Below are 13,353 nucleotides of genomic sequence, written 5' to 3'. Positions count from 1 at the left end.
CTGAGCTATTCCTCTCAAACACAGGGCAGGTGTTTGTTATTTTTGCATGGTGAAAGCAGGGAAACAAAGTTGATTGACTGCTGTAGCTTCTGCACTTCAACTCTTTTGTAAAAGCTGTCAGCAATCCTTGTGGAAGGGTAGTAGGGCACTGTCCTCCTCTTCAAGGCTTCAAATGCAAGTACCCAGGGTCCCATGTGGCTCATGGAGAGCTCTGCTCCGAGAGCTGTGCTCTGAACTCAGTGTCCTTGACAAAGGTAGTCAGTGCTAAGGATAGCTGCTGGGCTTCAGGGAGGAGAAGGAGATAGGAAGAGCTATTCAGAAGCAAAATGTGAGCACACACTCCAGGGGCTTGACTGGCAAGACCTCTGGACCCAGTATGTCAGTCAGGTCTGGAGAGGATTCGCTGGTTTCTGAGGATTGCTCTGCCTGAGCCCTTAAATCTACTTAGGTCTAAATCCACAAAAAGAGTTGGATACCAAAGTCTTTCAGTTCACTCTGGCATAAACAATGCATGCAAATACCTGCATTATATAAACAGTGATAGGTTCAAATGGGCAGTTTTCTAAATGAAAGAGAAATTAAGGGAAACATACAAAGTCACCAGTTGTCACCTTGGTTAAACCTCAACTGATTTGGAAGACAGCATATCAGTTACATACAGATAACCCTAAAAGTAACTATTTTCCATTCCTACTATAAAACCAAACCCAAACCCACTACATTTCTCATGTTCTGTCCATTCAACTTTTGCTACACACAACCATATTTCTCCCACTTCATACTGCAGCACTGGTCCCACTAATCACTGACATATGCTCCAGCACAGAGCATTTCCTCTGGCATGCTTTAAAAAGAAGCACTGTCACCATACCAATATAAGTGCTGGCAAATATGGTCTGTCAGGTTTTGTTTTCAAGGACTATAAAAATATACTTCACTGCATTAGGCTTGAAAACGCATATCCTCTAGAAATAATTTTAAAAAAACAAGTTTTCAGATGACTTGTTATTGTTTTCAAAGATCCAGAGAGAAAATCTGTAGTTTTATATCTCATTTAACATTTTCGGGTTAAGCCAATATTTGAGTTTTTACACAACTGACAATTCCCAGATGATTTATTGCAATGCCAGTGCACTCTGCTCACATGCATCGATTCACGGCTTCTCAGATGCATTTCTACTACGAGCAGCCTCTTATTATAAAAATATCAGCACTTGGAAAGCCACAAGACATCACTTGTTTCTAGAGATTAGGCCTTTCACCTATGGTAACCAGTATTAGTTTATGCTGATAACAGCTTTGGCCAAAATACAAGGAAAAGGGTCTTGGCACAGATTGAGGTTCAAGAAACTTTCTTGTTAGTTTGTACATGCTTTGCCAAGGACTCTTTTTCTGTAACCAGCTGGCCCAAATTCCTATTTGCAGAAAATATGCAACTATGGTGAAAGAAAACCTATTCTCTTTTATACACAGACACTCTGCAGCAATCAAAGTCAAAGACACCACAAGTAGGGCCCTCACATTGCCGAGAAGATTTTTCCAATCTTCCACATCCCCATTCACAGAGCGCACAACCCACATCTGAAAATCAGAAACAATCTGGGGCAAAATGGGGGAAGAACCACACTTCCAAAAATTCAGCAGCAACTTCAGGAAAATGGCAACAATCATTAACTTGGATAGTCCTCTGGTCTCCGTATGTATAACCAAATACAATTCTGCCAGTTCCTACACCAAAATTATAGGGCTTCTAATACTTTGCAGATGTTTTTGCAGCTTACTTCCATGCCCTCAAAATCAGGCAAGCAAAATAATTTTGAGAAGTCTCATTCCAAACACCTTAATTGTACCAATACAGCTTCTTTGCTGCTGTGAACAAGACCTGTGAACAGATGCTGGTTTTCTGAAAGGAGATTTCCACACCCCCCCAGCTAAATTAATACCTTGATTCAGATTCCAAACAGCCAAAAAAAAAAAATTAGGCAGCATACAGCAGCAAAACATCAATAGGAGTTTCAGATATTTCCAACACAGTAAGCCGCAGCCTGAGAATCAAAAAGAAGTGGCAGTCCAGAGTATATTTGGTAGATTAGCAAAACTAACATATGCAGGAGTGGAAAAAAAAGGGTTATTCCTTATTACTTGGCTATCACACACTAAACCCTGGCAACAGGCCACCTGGAAGATAAATGAGAAGACAGAAGATAATCACAGGGTTCACTTCTTTTTGAGATCCAGAATAAGCCTGTTACGTAGTGGCTAACATGAACTGACAGTCAGGCTAAATTTAAGTGACCTTCTGTAACGTTACATAAAATAACTTACTTGCCTAACTGAAACCCTTTACAATGTAGTTATGCCTGTACTTACCTAGCTTTTGGGATTCTGATTTTCTTTAGTGAGGGAATATATTTTGCTTTTACTTATCTGAGCTGAAAGTACAGTCTCTAAAGAGAGCCACTTCCAAGGAAGCAGAGTTAAGATTAAAGTCAGTCTGAGAAGAAGTGAAGAAGCTGCTCACCCTTTAAAAAATAGTAATATAAAAAAGAGAAAACAAAACAAAAGCTTATGGGATGCCAGACCTGGTTATGTGCTTATTTTTGTATCATATCCTAGATCAAAGTCACTAAGACTCTTATTTTTCAAAAGAACATCACATTCTAAGACATCTTTGAAAACTTTGGTCTAAACATTAAGAACACTCAAACTCTGTTTTACTTGTTTTATTTATTAAGCAACAGCTCATGCTTACTAGACCCTGTGAAAATTTCTTATTTGGACTTCATCTGAAGCCTGAAAAATGTTAGGTAAGCTCAAGAAAGAAAAAAATCCTCTCTCTTCCATCATGGAGAAAAACTGTTTTCTTGTTAGTGTCATGAACTAGGCAAAAGTAACTTCCCAAATGAATCTGAACACAAGTAAAGGTAATTTATACAAAGACAATCCTGCACAATCTTCCACTGAGAAAAAACAAGACTTGCTACTAGAGGTTTTTAATGTTAGATTTCTGAATAGTAACAAGCAAAGATGCAGAAGAGGATGATGGTCCTTTGAAAAGTCATCTTAGCTTGCACACATAGCTGCAAGCAAAGGATTTCAGGCTTTAGAGATCAAGCAGAGCACAACTTTTCATAACTTAATCTTGTAAAAACAGTTGTTCAAGAGGGCAGAAGCAAAGCAGCTCTGCATGTAGGAGGGACAGCTGACAGTGTTTCTAGATAAGATCTGATAAAGCCCTAAAACATCACAAGACTTTGACTAACAAAGACAAAATGTCATTCTAATCAGATTTTTGGAAAGAGAAAATAATCAAACAAGAAGGAAGATTTTATGCATCCAGAAAATTCTTGCAGGAGACAGACTGATTCTGTAAATCCTTTATTTTTATGACCAAATAGCTCTACTGAAGGAAGAGTTCATTTATAGACATCCAATTTTAAGACATAAGTTCCAATATTTGTAGCTGGAAAAACCACCCTCCAACATTTGTTTGAAATTCAACCTCTTGGTTTGTCATTATTTCAGTAAACAGCTACAGTTTCTGTGCATTTAAAAAAATACTCTGAAATGCCTTTTGGAAGTTTGACTTCAGCAGTCACCTTGTGAACCGCAACCACTCAGAAGGGGCCAGGTTCTCTATTCAAAGCTACATCTGGGAAACGTGTCAGGTCCCTGCTACATCAGTTAGACATGACATACATGTAAGAAATACATACTGGTGTTGAGGGGAGACACTCTGAGCAGAAATCAGTTACCTTGCTGCAAAGGTAATGCTCAGCTTAGCAGGGAAAGATGTCAGCATTCACTGTTTAGAAAGTTTTTAGAAGTTGCTTTCTGCTACTTGTTGTGCTAATTTGGAAGAAAAAAGTATTACAGATGAAAAATTAATAAGGAGTCAAGACTGAAAGACACAATCTCAAAAAAAAACATTAAGAATGAACTTCACCAGGTTGAGCAGTGCTATGCAGTCAAGTCTTCAGTCTCCACACTCCTCCCCTTCCTTTGCTTTCTATCTTCTGGCAAAGGAAAGAATCATAATACCCACAGTAATTACACCAACTTGCTTAAAACAGGGTTTCCATTTTAAACCCTTAATATGCTTAAACTGCTTATCATTTCAGTTTGACCCAGTAGTACAGAAAAGCAAAGGATATATTACTATAAACTGAGTTTTGTAGGATGCACATTTGAAGCCATCAGTTACTCTTTAGTAATCGCCTCTAAGTGTGCTCTTGCCCACTGTAGTTGTAAGACCTCCAAGAGCACCTAAACTAAGTGAGGAATTTCATCTCTGACTCCTGTTGGTGGCAACATGTCCATGTGTTTACATCATGGCCTCCAAAAGAGGGAAGTCTGCTGAACGCCATGAACCATGGGTACACTTTATGAAAGTTGTACAGATGCCTGGACAGAGTTGCAGTAAGACCCAAAGAAGTCAGAACTTAGAAATGAGCTGGATGATACTTCCTCAAGCTTTCTGAATATACTCATGAGGGATACTACTCACAATAGCTGGCAACCTGTGTTTCCAAGAAAACGACAGGCAGAATAAATGATTGTTACTCTTGTGAGCTACAGAAGATATACCATTAATGGTCACCAATCTTAGAAAGATAACTTATGGAAGTGGGAAGGCACGAAGCAGTATCAGAGGGAACTCCATGACTAGGATAGCAGAGAGTTCAGTTATAATAAAATCAACAGCTTTTCTGCTGAAGCAAGTTTCTTCCCTAGATATCAGCAACACCAGAGCACTGTTTATACTCCACTGTAACTGTGGTTAAAAAGCCTTAATTATAGATATATGCTCTAGAGAGCTCTCTTTTAACCCTGGAGCTAAGATCAGAGAAAATGGAGGAACTGCAAAAGGGCAGAGAAGAGAGCTAATTATTTAGAAAGAAAATCAAACTTAAGGACCAAGAAACAGTAGACCTCCCTTCTTTAAAGCTTTATCAAGTTTATGAACAATAAGGAGACATATCAAATAACGTATTTCTTATATTTTAGGGGGTGCACAGGACTTCGGATGCAGAGCTGCCAGCAGATCTCACTGTAGAAGTTACTCTTCTACCCAGTCATTTGAAAAGGAGAGCTGCCTGACAATTTACTGTGCTACATATTGATTTACTTATCTGTAGCTTTCTCCAGTTATTTGCCAGACTCTTTAACAAAAGAGGCACAGTCTGACAAGTCAGCCATAATTTGATATCCAGTACTACTAATATTCTTAAGAAAGCTGTGTAGATAAACACTCCCTTCCTTGTTACCTATCCATCACCTAGCCAGGGTAACACAAAATGCAGGAAATACCATGAGTGTCGGTTACAGTGATACAAAAGATACCATTACCACTGAGAGGTTAAGCTTCAGGTTGAATAAAGAAGGACCAGTAACACTTCCTAACTCCCTGGGTTGTAAGAAGTCAGGAGCAGCATGCCAGATCTGAAGGGAAAACCACAAATAGACTCTTAAAGAGATAACAGAGAATTTGAAAGGCAGTACAAAAGTAGAACATAAAAATTTGAAATCAGAAAAGGGGGGGAGAGGCAGTGCTATTATCCCTGGATTTAGAAATAAAGCATCACACCATTATACTCCTGAAAGTGACTCAGAGCATCAGGACTTGTTCAGGAGTCTGAAATCTGATAAACAGATTCACACTTTCTGTTAACTGCTAAAAATCCCCACTGACAGCTATCAGCTTTGCAAACAATCTGGGACCTGAAGTCAAGTCAGAATGTCTTTTACACTTCTCTCTAGAAGCAGAGGAATCCCAGGCCATGCTGTATCTAGAAGGAATACATGGGTGGTCAAACTGCTCTAGGTCTGACTGAAACTGTTCTGTCCAGGGACATTGGCTCAGATTATGACAAAGCACAAATGTAGGGCAGGAAGGCTAATCCCGACTTGGTTTCAGAATACAAACATACAGATACAAGGTTAACAAAAAGTGACTACTCAGCTTTAACTTAATCTACCTCAGTCTGATTGAAGTAACATTTAAATAATATTTAAATTTATGATTATTTAAATAATCATTAGTGTCTGCTTGCCATCACAATATATCCCATCAGAATATCCAGTTTTTAACCCAGTCAGCCATGGGAAAATTCCTTTCCAGTTTTCTAGTAAAGGTGATACAGAAGAAAATCTACACATACGCTCAGGTCACTTAACCTGAGAGTAGCTATTACTATTAAAAGCTTTCATATGCACAGAGTCACTGAAGCCACCCCTCTCCCTGTGCCTACACAGTATCATGCATTATTCATGTTACTATCAAATAATTTAAAGCTGCATAACTTAGAGGTTACCCTACAGAGTTAACAGGATGGAAAACATGAAGCATGATGGACACTAGAGAGTGTCCTCTGATGGTAAATATCACAGCAGCTTTGTTTTCATAAGCATTTACACCATCACGAAGTACCAGGAAACTCAGCACAGCTCTCTCCAGTTAAGGTGCACTCCATAAAAGCTTACCAACGACAGCTCTGCTAAAGTCAACAGGATACCAAGCTAGCAGGTTGAACTGCCTGCTTTCATAGTGGATCAAAAAGAATTTCTGCAGCACTTTTTTTTTATTCCTGGTGATATTTCAAGCACACGGTGGAATACCTCCTGCAAATTCCTAATGCACCCCACCAGCTCTTTATTTTCCAGAAGGAAGGCTGAAGGCTGCCTGCCTGTGTTGCCTGGTATAAGAAAAGGTTGCAAAGAAACAGGAGCAGTGTGTAGATTGCTTTTACACTTGAATAACAATTTCCTCAAAGTTTAAGTTAGACAGGTTCTGTTCTTATGCAATGTAAGTAAGGTTACAGTTGGCTCCACAGGGAAGCAAATACAAGAGTGACAGGAAGGTTAACTGCAGCTCTTTATCTTTTTATTAGTGATGCCTGTAACTGTATTTAAACAGGGAATGGAAGATAATACTATATAACTGAAAGTCTGGTTGATAGCATTTTTCTGCCTAATTTCACCAACACTCCTCAACAGTGGTAAGAAACTTTCCATTAGTTTACCAGTCCACTTAGTCAATACATGGCAGTTATCTGCCATGAAATTTATAACTATAGTTACTCTTAAATCTTGCTATCTCTCACATCTTGATCACTACACATACAGGAAAAATACACAGTTCTGGAGATCACTGTACAATTACAGTTTTCACCAGTGATCCAAAAACTAGTCCAGATGCCAGGAGCCAAAAAGTTTTCTTGCTGAAATCTTCTTTCCCTGAAGAAAGGTAACCCTTGTAACTATTCAGAACTGCACATGGAACACATCTGAGTGGTGAAACAGAACCACTTGTCCAATAACAGGAGCACCTGCTCCACAATAGAGATAACTTCCCCTAAAGAACAGGAAGTATAATAAACCTTTTATTTTCCACACAGTGTCGGAGACCTAGCATACAGCTCATTTGTTCATTGAGTTCTGTGTTCCTGTCACAGTGAAAATCACCAGAAGGAATAATGAGACACTGAGTGAAGACCACTGAAAGCTCCAGTTTCTTAATAAACATCTTTTCCAAATTTTACTTTGCATTTAACAGCTGTGAGATGGTTCAGCCACTTCATGTTCACTTCAGCTCACTTTGCTAATAAGTAGTGTGGTCCACATTTGTCTAGTCCACAAAAACCTGCTCGTTTTGCAAGTGCACTGAAGTGATCAACTTTAGAGTAGCCCATACTGGAAATCAGTCACTCTTAATTTAAAACAGGCTTGTTCAGCACTTGCACTTCAGCTGTTAGATGCCAATTGTTTTACACCATGCTTACCAAAATAAGCTTTTCAAAGTTTCCTCTTTTATCAGCTGATGACAACTGCCAACATGACAGTCTAAGAGGTCTGTGAGAAGCCAAGCCCCAGAGTTCAATGGCAGTAGCAAGGTCAAGGGCTCAACCAGTGTAACTGCCAAAGAAATCTGCATAGGAAGGATGGTAATTTTGTTGTTCTGTTTATCCCTGGCTGCCAGAGAGGAGAAAGGTTTTCCTCTCACTTTTCCCAAGCCGCTCCCCTCCCTCTCCAGCCTGAACAGCACAGAGTCTGCTAAACCACCCTCCTCCTTATTGGCTTTTGCCAAGCACAACACGAAGCTGACAGTCCTTGACAGCTTCATAGCTGCCTCCAGGTCAGAATGGCAAAGCGGATCATTTTCTTCTGCTGAGGAGGACACGAGCAGCAGCAGCAGTCTGGAAGGCAGCACAGCAACGCTCCCCACTCAGCTCATTGTTAGGGCTCCATTTTCAGCAATACTGAATGGAAACTTTAAGCTTAATTGCACTACGGCTGAAGTTCACAATCCTAGACTTTCCAAAAGGAGCATTCTCACAAACCATTTTTCAATCATAAGTTTGCAGCTGGTGTTTCATTCATAACATACCAGCAGGCAGGTATATCTCACTTCACTCCAGCTGGCTGGCAGCAGAGGGCACCACACAATCACCTATGTGATTTATATACTTCCATCATGTTCGCAAGTTAATTTATAGAGCACAAATTACTACTACAACAAGCTACAGGGTGACTCCATAAAGCATGCATCACATCAGATAAAAACACATGCAATGAAAGGCAGCTAATTTGCTACAATGCTTTTAGCCAACAATTCAGAGAAACAGATGTTTAAGCTTAGTGTCTCCCTGAGTTCAAATGCCACATTCCCCTAACAGCAGGTATCACGCCGAGTGCGGATCTCCAGCCTCACCACACAGGCACAGAGCAGTGTCTCTGCAGAGCATGAGAAGTCACGTAAATAGTTGCATTAGCCCAAGCATAAACCACTATCCCACAAACTAACTCTGTGTTTTATGCACTGTAGGACTACACATCAAACATTTCGGCTGAGGATGCCCAGCAGCCTCTGAGGCAGACAGCAGAGATTCAAGTGACAAAAGGAATAGCCTCATTTCTCTTGCTTTTTCCTACCCCGACACCTACAGATCATATGTTTTTACTTACTGAATGCTTGTTAAAAAAAGAAAAAGATGAAACTACACAAAAGTCAATCTGCATTACATGATCATACTGATACACTCATACTGGTGAGCAAAAAAGTACAATCATGAAGTTTAAGAAGCTTGAGCCAATACTTTTCCTGTCAGCAGAAACACTTCAGTACCTCGATACCATCATCCCCATTTAAAGCCACGACACTAGCCAAACCTGTTACACACACCATGAGGAAAGGACTTCCTAGTTCATATCATCTGCTGAGCAACTGTATAGACACACTGATAAAGGACAGTTTGGAGCATGCAGCTGTAGAGAAGATGAAGAGTAACTCAATGCATCAGCTTTTCTAAACAGATCTGCAGCACGACCTTGAGGCCAAGACCTTGATGACTTACGGCCACCCCTTCCCTGCGGAGCAAAAAGCACCCAACAGAGCGGCAGAACAACAAACCCAAAGGCAGAATGAAAGAACACAGACCTAATCCACCTTATTAAAGCAATACATTATTTTCAGCCACCATAATGTTTCCCCTGAACATGTAAATACAGAAGTAATTAGCTGCCTAGGCACTTCTGCAAAAACCATTTAGCATAATCTTTCCTAGAATATATTTACATGGCTTCTGATTGCTTAATTTTCTGACACATTTGTTTCAGGCACTGGAAAGATTAAATAAGGCAAAATCACCTACACTGATATATTGCCATTTTGAAGGTAACACGCAACACAAGATACACAACAAAACAAACTCCTAGCAGGTTTTAAACTACAGTATTATAGCATCACAACTCTGTTCCAGGAATCGCTTTGTAGCTTTAATTCAGATGTTTCTTAAAACCTTTTCCCCCCTTTTGCTGCTACTCTGAAAGATAAAATTACTGACTGAAACAGCTGACACCATTTAAAGAGAAAGAATGAGCCTGGACAGAGATTTCATTGAAAAGCTCAATTCTGTATCATATCCGAAATGTCCTCAATTCAAAGATTAGCCTGCACAAAAAGGCTAATTAAAGCCAGAAACAGAAGAAAATCTTTTCTGACTGCTATGAATATAATTTTTTTTTTATGATATAGCCTCCTATCATCTAGAGTTTTGGTATTAAGAAGTCAGCCCTTCCAAACGGCTTCATGAACAAGCAGATAGCATGCTCATTTATAAGCTGGAAGTTGATTAGCAAGTACAAAAACCATGAATGCACGTCAGGACCAAGGAAGAAAGGCTGGAACCACTGAATCTGTGGATGCCCAAAAAACTCTGCAGTCAGCTGGCAGGTACCTCTATGACAACAGTAAAAACAAAAACCCAAACATTTGGTTTGTCTTTATTTTGCTTTATCTCAAATTATTTTTATCAAGACAGCCAGTTGCCCTTTAGGGTATGTTCTCCCTTGCTCAGTATAACAGGAGTTATTTCAGGGCCCAATCCTTCAAAAAAAATAGGCATACAATACAAGTATACTTTTCACTCACAGACCCACTGCAGACCATAACTCCATTTTAATTAGACTGGAAGATGACACCTTCAGCCTAAAGTCCAGTAACTCTGATTTACACAAGTGCAGAGGTTTTATTGCAAATTCTCCCGTAAGCTGAACAGACATTTCCTGTCCAGCTCAACACACCATCAAAACAAAAGCAGATCTCAATTTACTGACAGCTGCCATACTTCACACAAATTAAAACAGAGTCAACATTCTGTGCAACACCAGCAATAAGGGATATCTAAATACCAAGAACACCAAACGTACACAGAAATCAGCAGTGATGTACTGCACCGTAGGAACCGTCTGGCTTACGGATACCCAAAGCCAACAGTTCAAGGACAATTTTGGAAGACCAAAAATAGAAAGTCAGCTTGTCACTGTTTTTTTGCCTGTTACAGATTTAACCAGAATTAACTGCTACTTCCAACAAGGAGCTTTGAAGCTTCCTAAGAATAATCATCAACTTTCTCCTCATAACCTCTGGAAGACACGTGATTTTACAATGGTCTTCATTTCGCCATAACTCCATACCATATGAAGCTATGGAGCAGTGTACTACAGGGCTTGATTCTTATCAATCAATCAAAATAGATTCCCTGCATCCAAAAGAAATACAAGCATAAGGCAGTAACATTGGGAACTCCTGGCATGTAATGATCGCTGTGTATGTTAAAGGGATTTCTGTATACGCTTGAGGATTCATTACAAATTTGCTTTATGGCAGGTAAGAGTTGATCCCTTTCTTTACCAACATGGAACATTACACGGATATGATCATGGTTATACCTAGATTTGCACCGAATGCTTGAATTCGAAAAAATGTTTCTTCTGGGAAGGAAGAGCTTGGTCTCAGTTTGATAATTCCTCTTCCTGAGAGCCCTCTCTCTCTCAGAGCAGAATTTGCCACAGTAGGTTTCCCCACCTTTACGGCACAGTCATAGCGGCAAGTCTCCAAGGAGGGAAAGATTTAGACAACTAAGAGTTTTAAGTGGTTTTGAACAAGCAGAGCCTTGCAGAGTGGCAGCTGAACTGATAGTTACACACTGACATTTCAAGCTTTCAAGTCCCAATCATTCTTAATGGTACAAAGCCAAACCCAGAAGGGGATAAAGCAATTACACAGCCAAAAGTAAATGCAGCTAAACTGAGCTTCCAAGCGTCTAATTTGGGTGATCTAGCCTTTCTGTCTCGCACGCTAAGCAGAAGGGTTTGTCTGTTGAATTTACTACTACACCACCGGGACAAGAAAGGAATGCAGTCATGTGCTGCAATATCATCAGGCCATGTATCCAGCAGGCATCCTCTGTTTCTCTCAGGAGGAGTTATCTGCTACTCTTTTCCCAAAGGAGGATCAGTACACAGACATATCTTCAAGATCCACCTGGTACCAGCTGCTAGTCCTTACCTGAAGCTCTGCAGGGACTCAGAGGTAACAGGTAATGCTCACTCCCTCTACCTTTCCAAGGCAGGTAAAGAGAAATGGCACAGATGAGCACCCTTGGGAGACAGAATTACTGTCCTTTTCTTTGCAAGGGTGGGACAAGCTCCCCTTTTTTATTCCTTGGAGCAAGGCGCAAAGACCAAGCTTTATTGCCTTACCAAGCTCAGCCACAAAAGGCATGCAGACCCTCCGGTCTCCGGATCCGTGATTTGCCAAGAAAGTACTCGTGTCCCCCCTCCAACCCAGACGTAGGCTACTTCCTCAGGGGCACAGGAGCCACCCCCTCCACTCCCCTCCCTCGCCCCCTCCTCCCGAAGGGCCGGCTGCTGCTTCTCAGCTCCCCCTTGCCTCCCCGGCCACTGCCGAGGCTTCCCTCTGATGACAGGGGGAGGGACGCACCCATCCCCTACACAAACCCCTACACAAACCCCTTCTGCCCTCAGCTCACGCGAAGGAGGCTGCTCCCACTCCCACGGGAACCACCCCCCCGGCCGCGCTCGCTCCTCATCCCTCACCCGGCGGTTCCCCCACGCACACGGGTGGTGGTGGTGGTGGTGGGGACATCGCTCAGCTCCCATACCCTGTGCGTCCCCGTCCTGTCCCTCACCTCCCTCCCCACCGCCGCCACTCACCGGCGCTTCGCCGGCCGCTGCCCCCGGCGGGCCCGCGGCGGCGGCCGCCCCCTCCCCGCCGGCCGCCCCGCCGCCCTCCAGCTGCCGCTCGCGGTAGAGGGACCACAGCCCCACGTTGGGCAAGAAGACGAGGGCGGCCAGCGCCAGCCCCACCGCCTGCAGCAGCCGCTTCTGCTTCCGCCGCATCGGAGCCGCCGCCAGGAAGGAGGAAGAGGAGAAGGAAGGAGCAGGAGGAAGGAGCGCGGCGCGGCCCGGCCGCCCCCGCCGCCGCCCTGAGGGAGCAGAACTTTCCCCCGCGCGCGCGGCGGCAGCGGCGGGCGGCAACTCCGGCACTTCCGCTCCGCTCCGCGCCGCGCGGGGGAGGCGTGGCCTCCACAGCCCCGCCCACCGCCGCCGGTGGTGCGGCCCCGCCCCCGCCGAGTTCACGCCCCCCCCCCCCCCCCCGCTAATGACTGTCCTTTAATGACTCTCCGGTAACGCCTCTCGAAGGATGCCGTGGCACCGGCGGGTGCCCCGGGTGGGCGCCGCGGGAGAGGGCGGGGAGCGGGCTCTGAACCGTCGGAGGAAAACCAAGGTGCTTAATTGCTCCCGAGAGGCTCCGCAATTAGCGGCCCGGCGGCGTTAATCACGGTCATTCAGCGGCGGCCCCTGCGGCAGAAGCTGCCCCGGCGCTGCCGCGGGCTGAGCGGGTGCTCGGCGCCGGGTACTGCTCCCCCTGAAAAACAGAGCGGTTTGCGAGGGATGTGGCTGGCACCGGGGAAACGGCGGGGGGAGTCGGGTTAAGTGGGACCCGGAGGGGAGGGGAGGGGTGGGGTGGGGTTGGGGTGGGCGGCAGAG

At 43.2% G+C, this 13,353-nt stretch overlaps 1 protein-coding gene across 1 annotated transcript in view; it reads right to left on the bottom strand.

Annotated features, from left to right (window-relative positions):
- The window catches only part of GALNT10 (polypeptide N-acetylgalactosaminyltransferase 10), an 89,982-nt gene extending 77,173 nt beyond the window's left edge, over positions 1–12,809 (bottom strand). The window contains exon 1 of the mRNA XM_033006209.2: positions 12,517–12,809. Within this exon, the coding sequence (XP_032862100.2) occupies positions 12,517–12,702 (186 nt within the window). The 5' untranslated portion in view covers positions 12,703–12,809. The remainder of the gene's footprint in view (positions 1–12,516) is intronic.
- Between the last annotated feature and the right edge of the window lie 544 nt (positions 12,810–13,353).

Source organism: Tyto alba, unplaced genomic scaffold (genome assembly GCF_018691265.1).
Source record: "Tyto alba isolate M040663 unplaced genomic scaffold, T.alba_DEE_v4.0 Super-Scaffold_17, whole genome shotgun sequence".
Taxonomy (NCBI): Eukaryota; Metazoa; Chordata; class Aves; order Strigiformes; family Tytonidae; genus Tyto; species Tyto alba.
The sequence above is the reverse complement of the archived record's forward strand: the minus strand, read 5'-3'. Positions and strand labels throughout refer to the sequence as shown.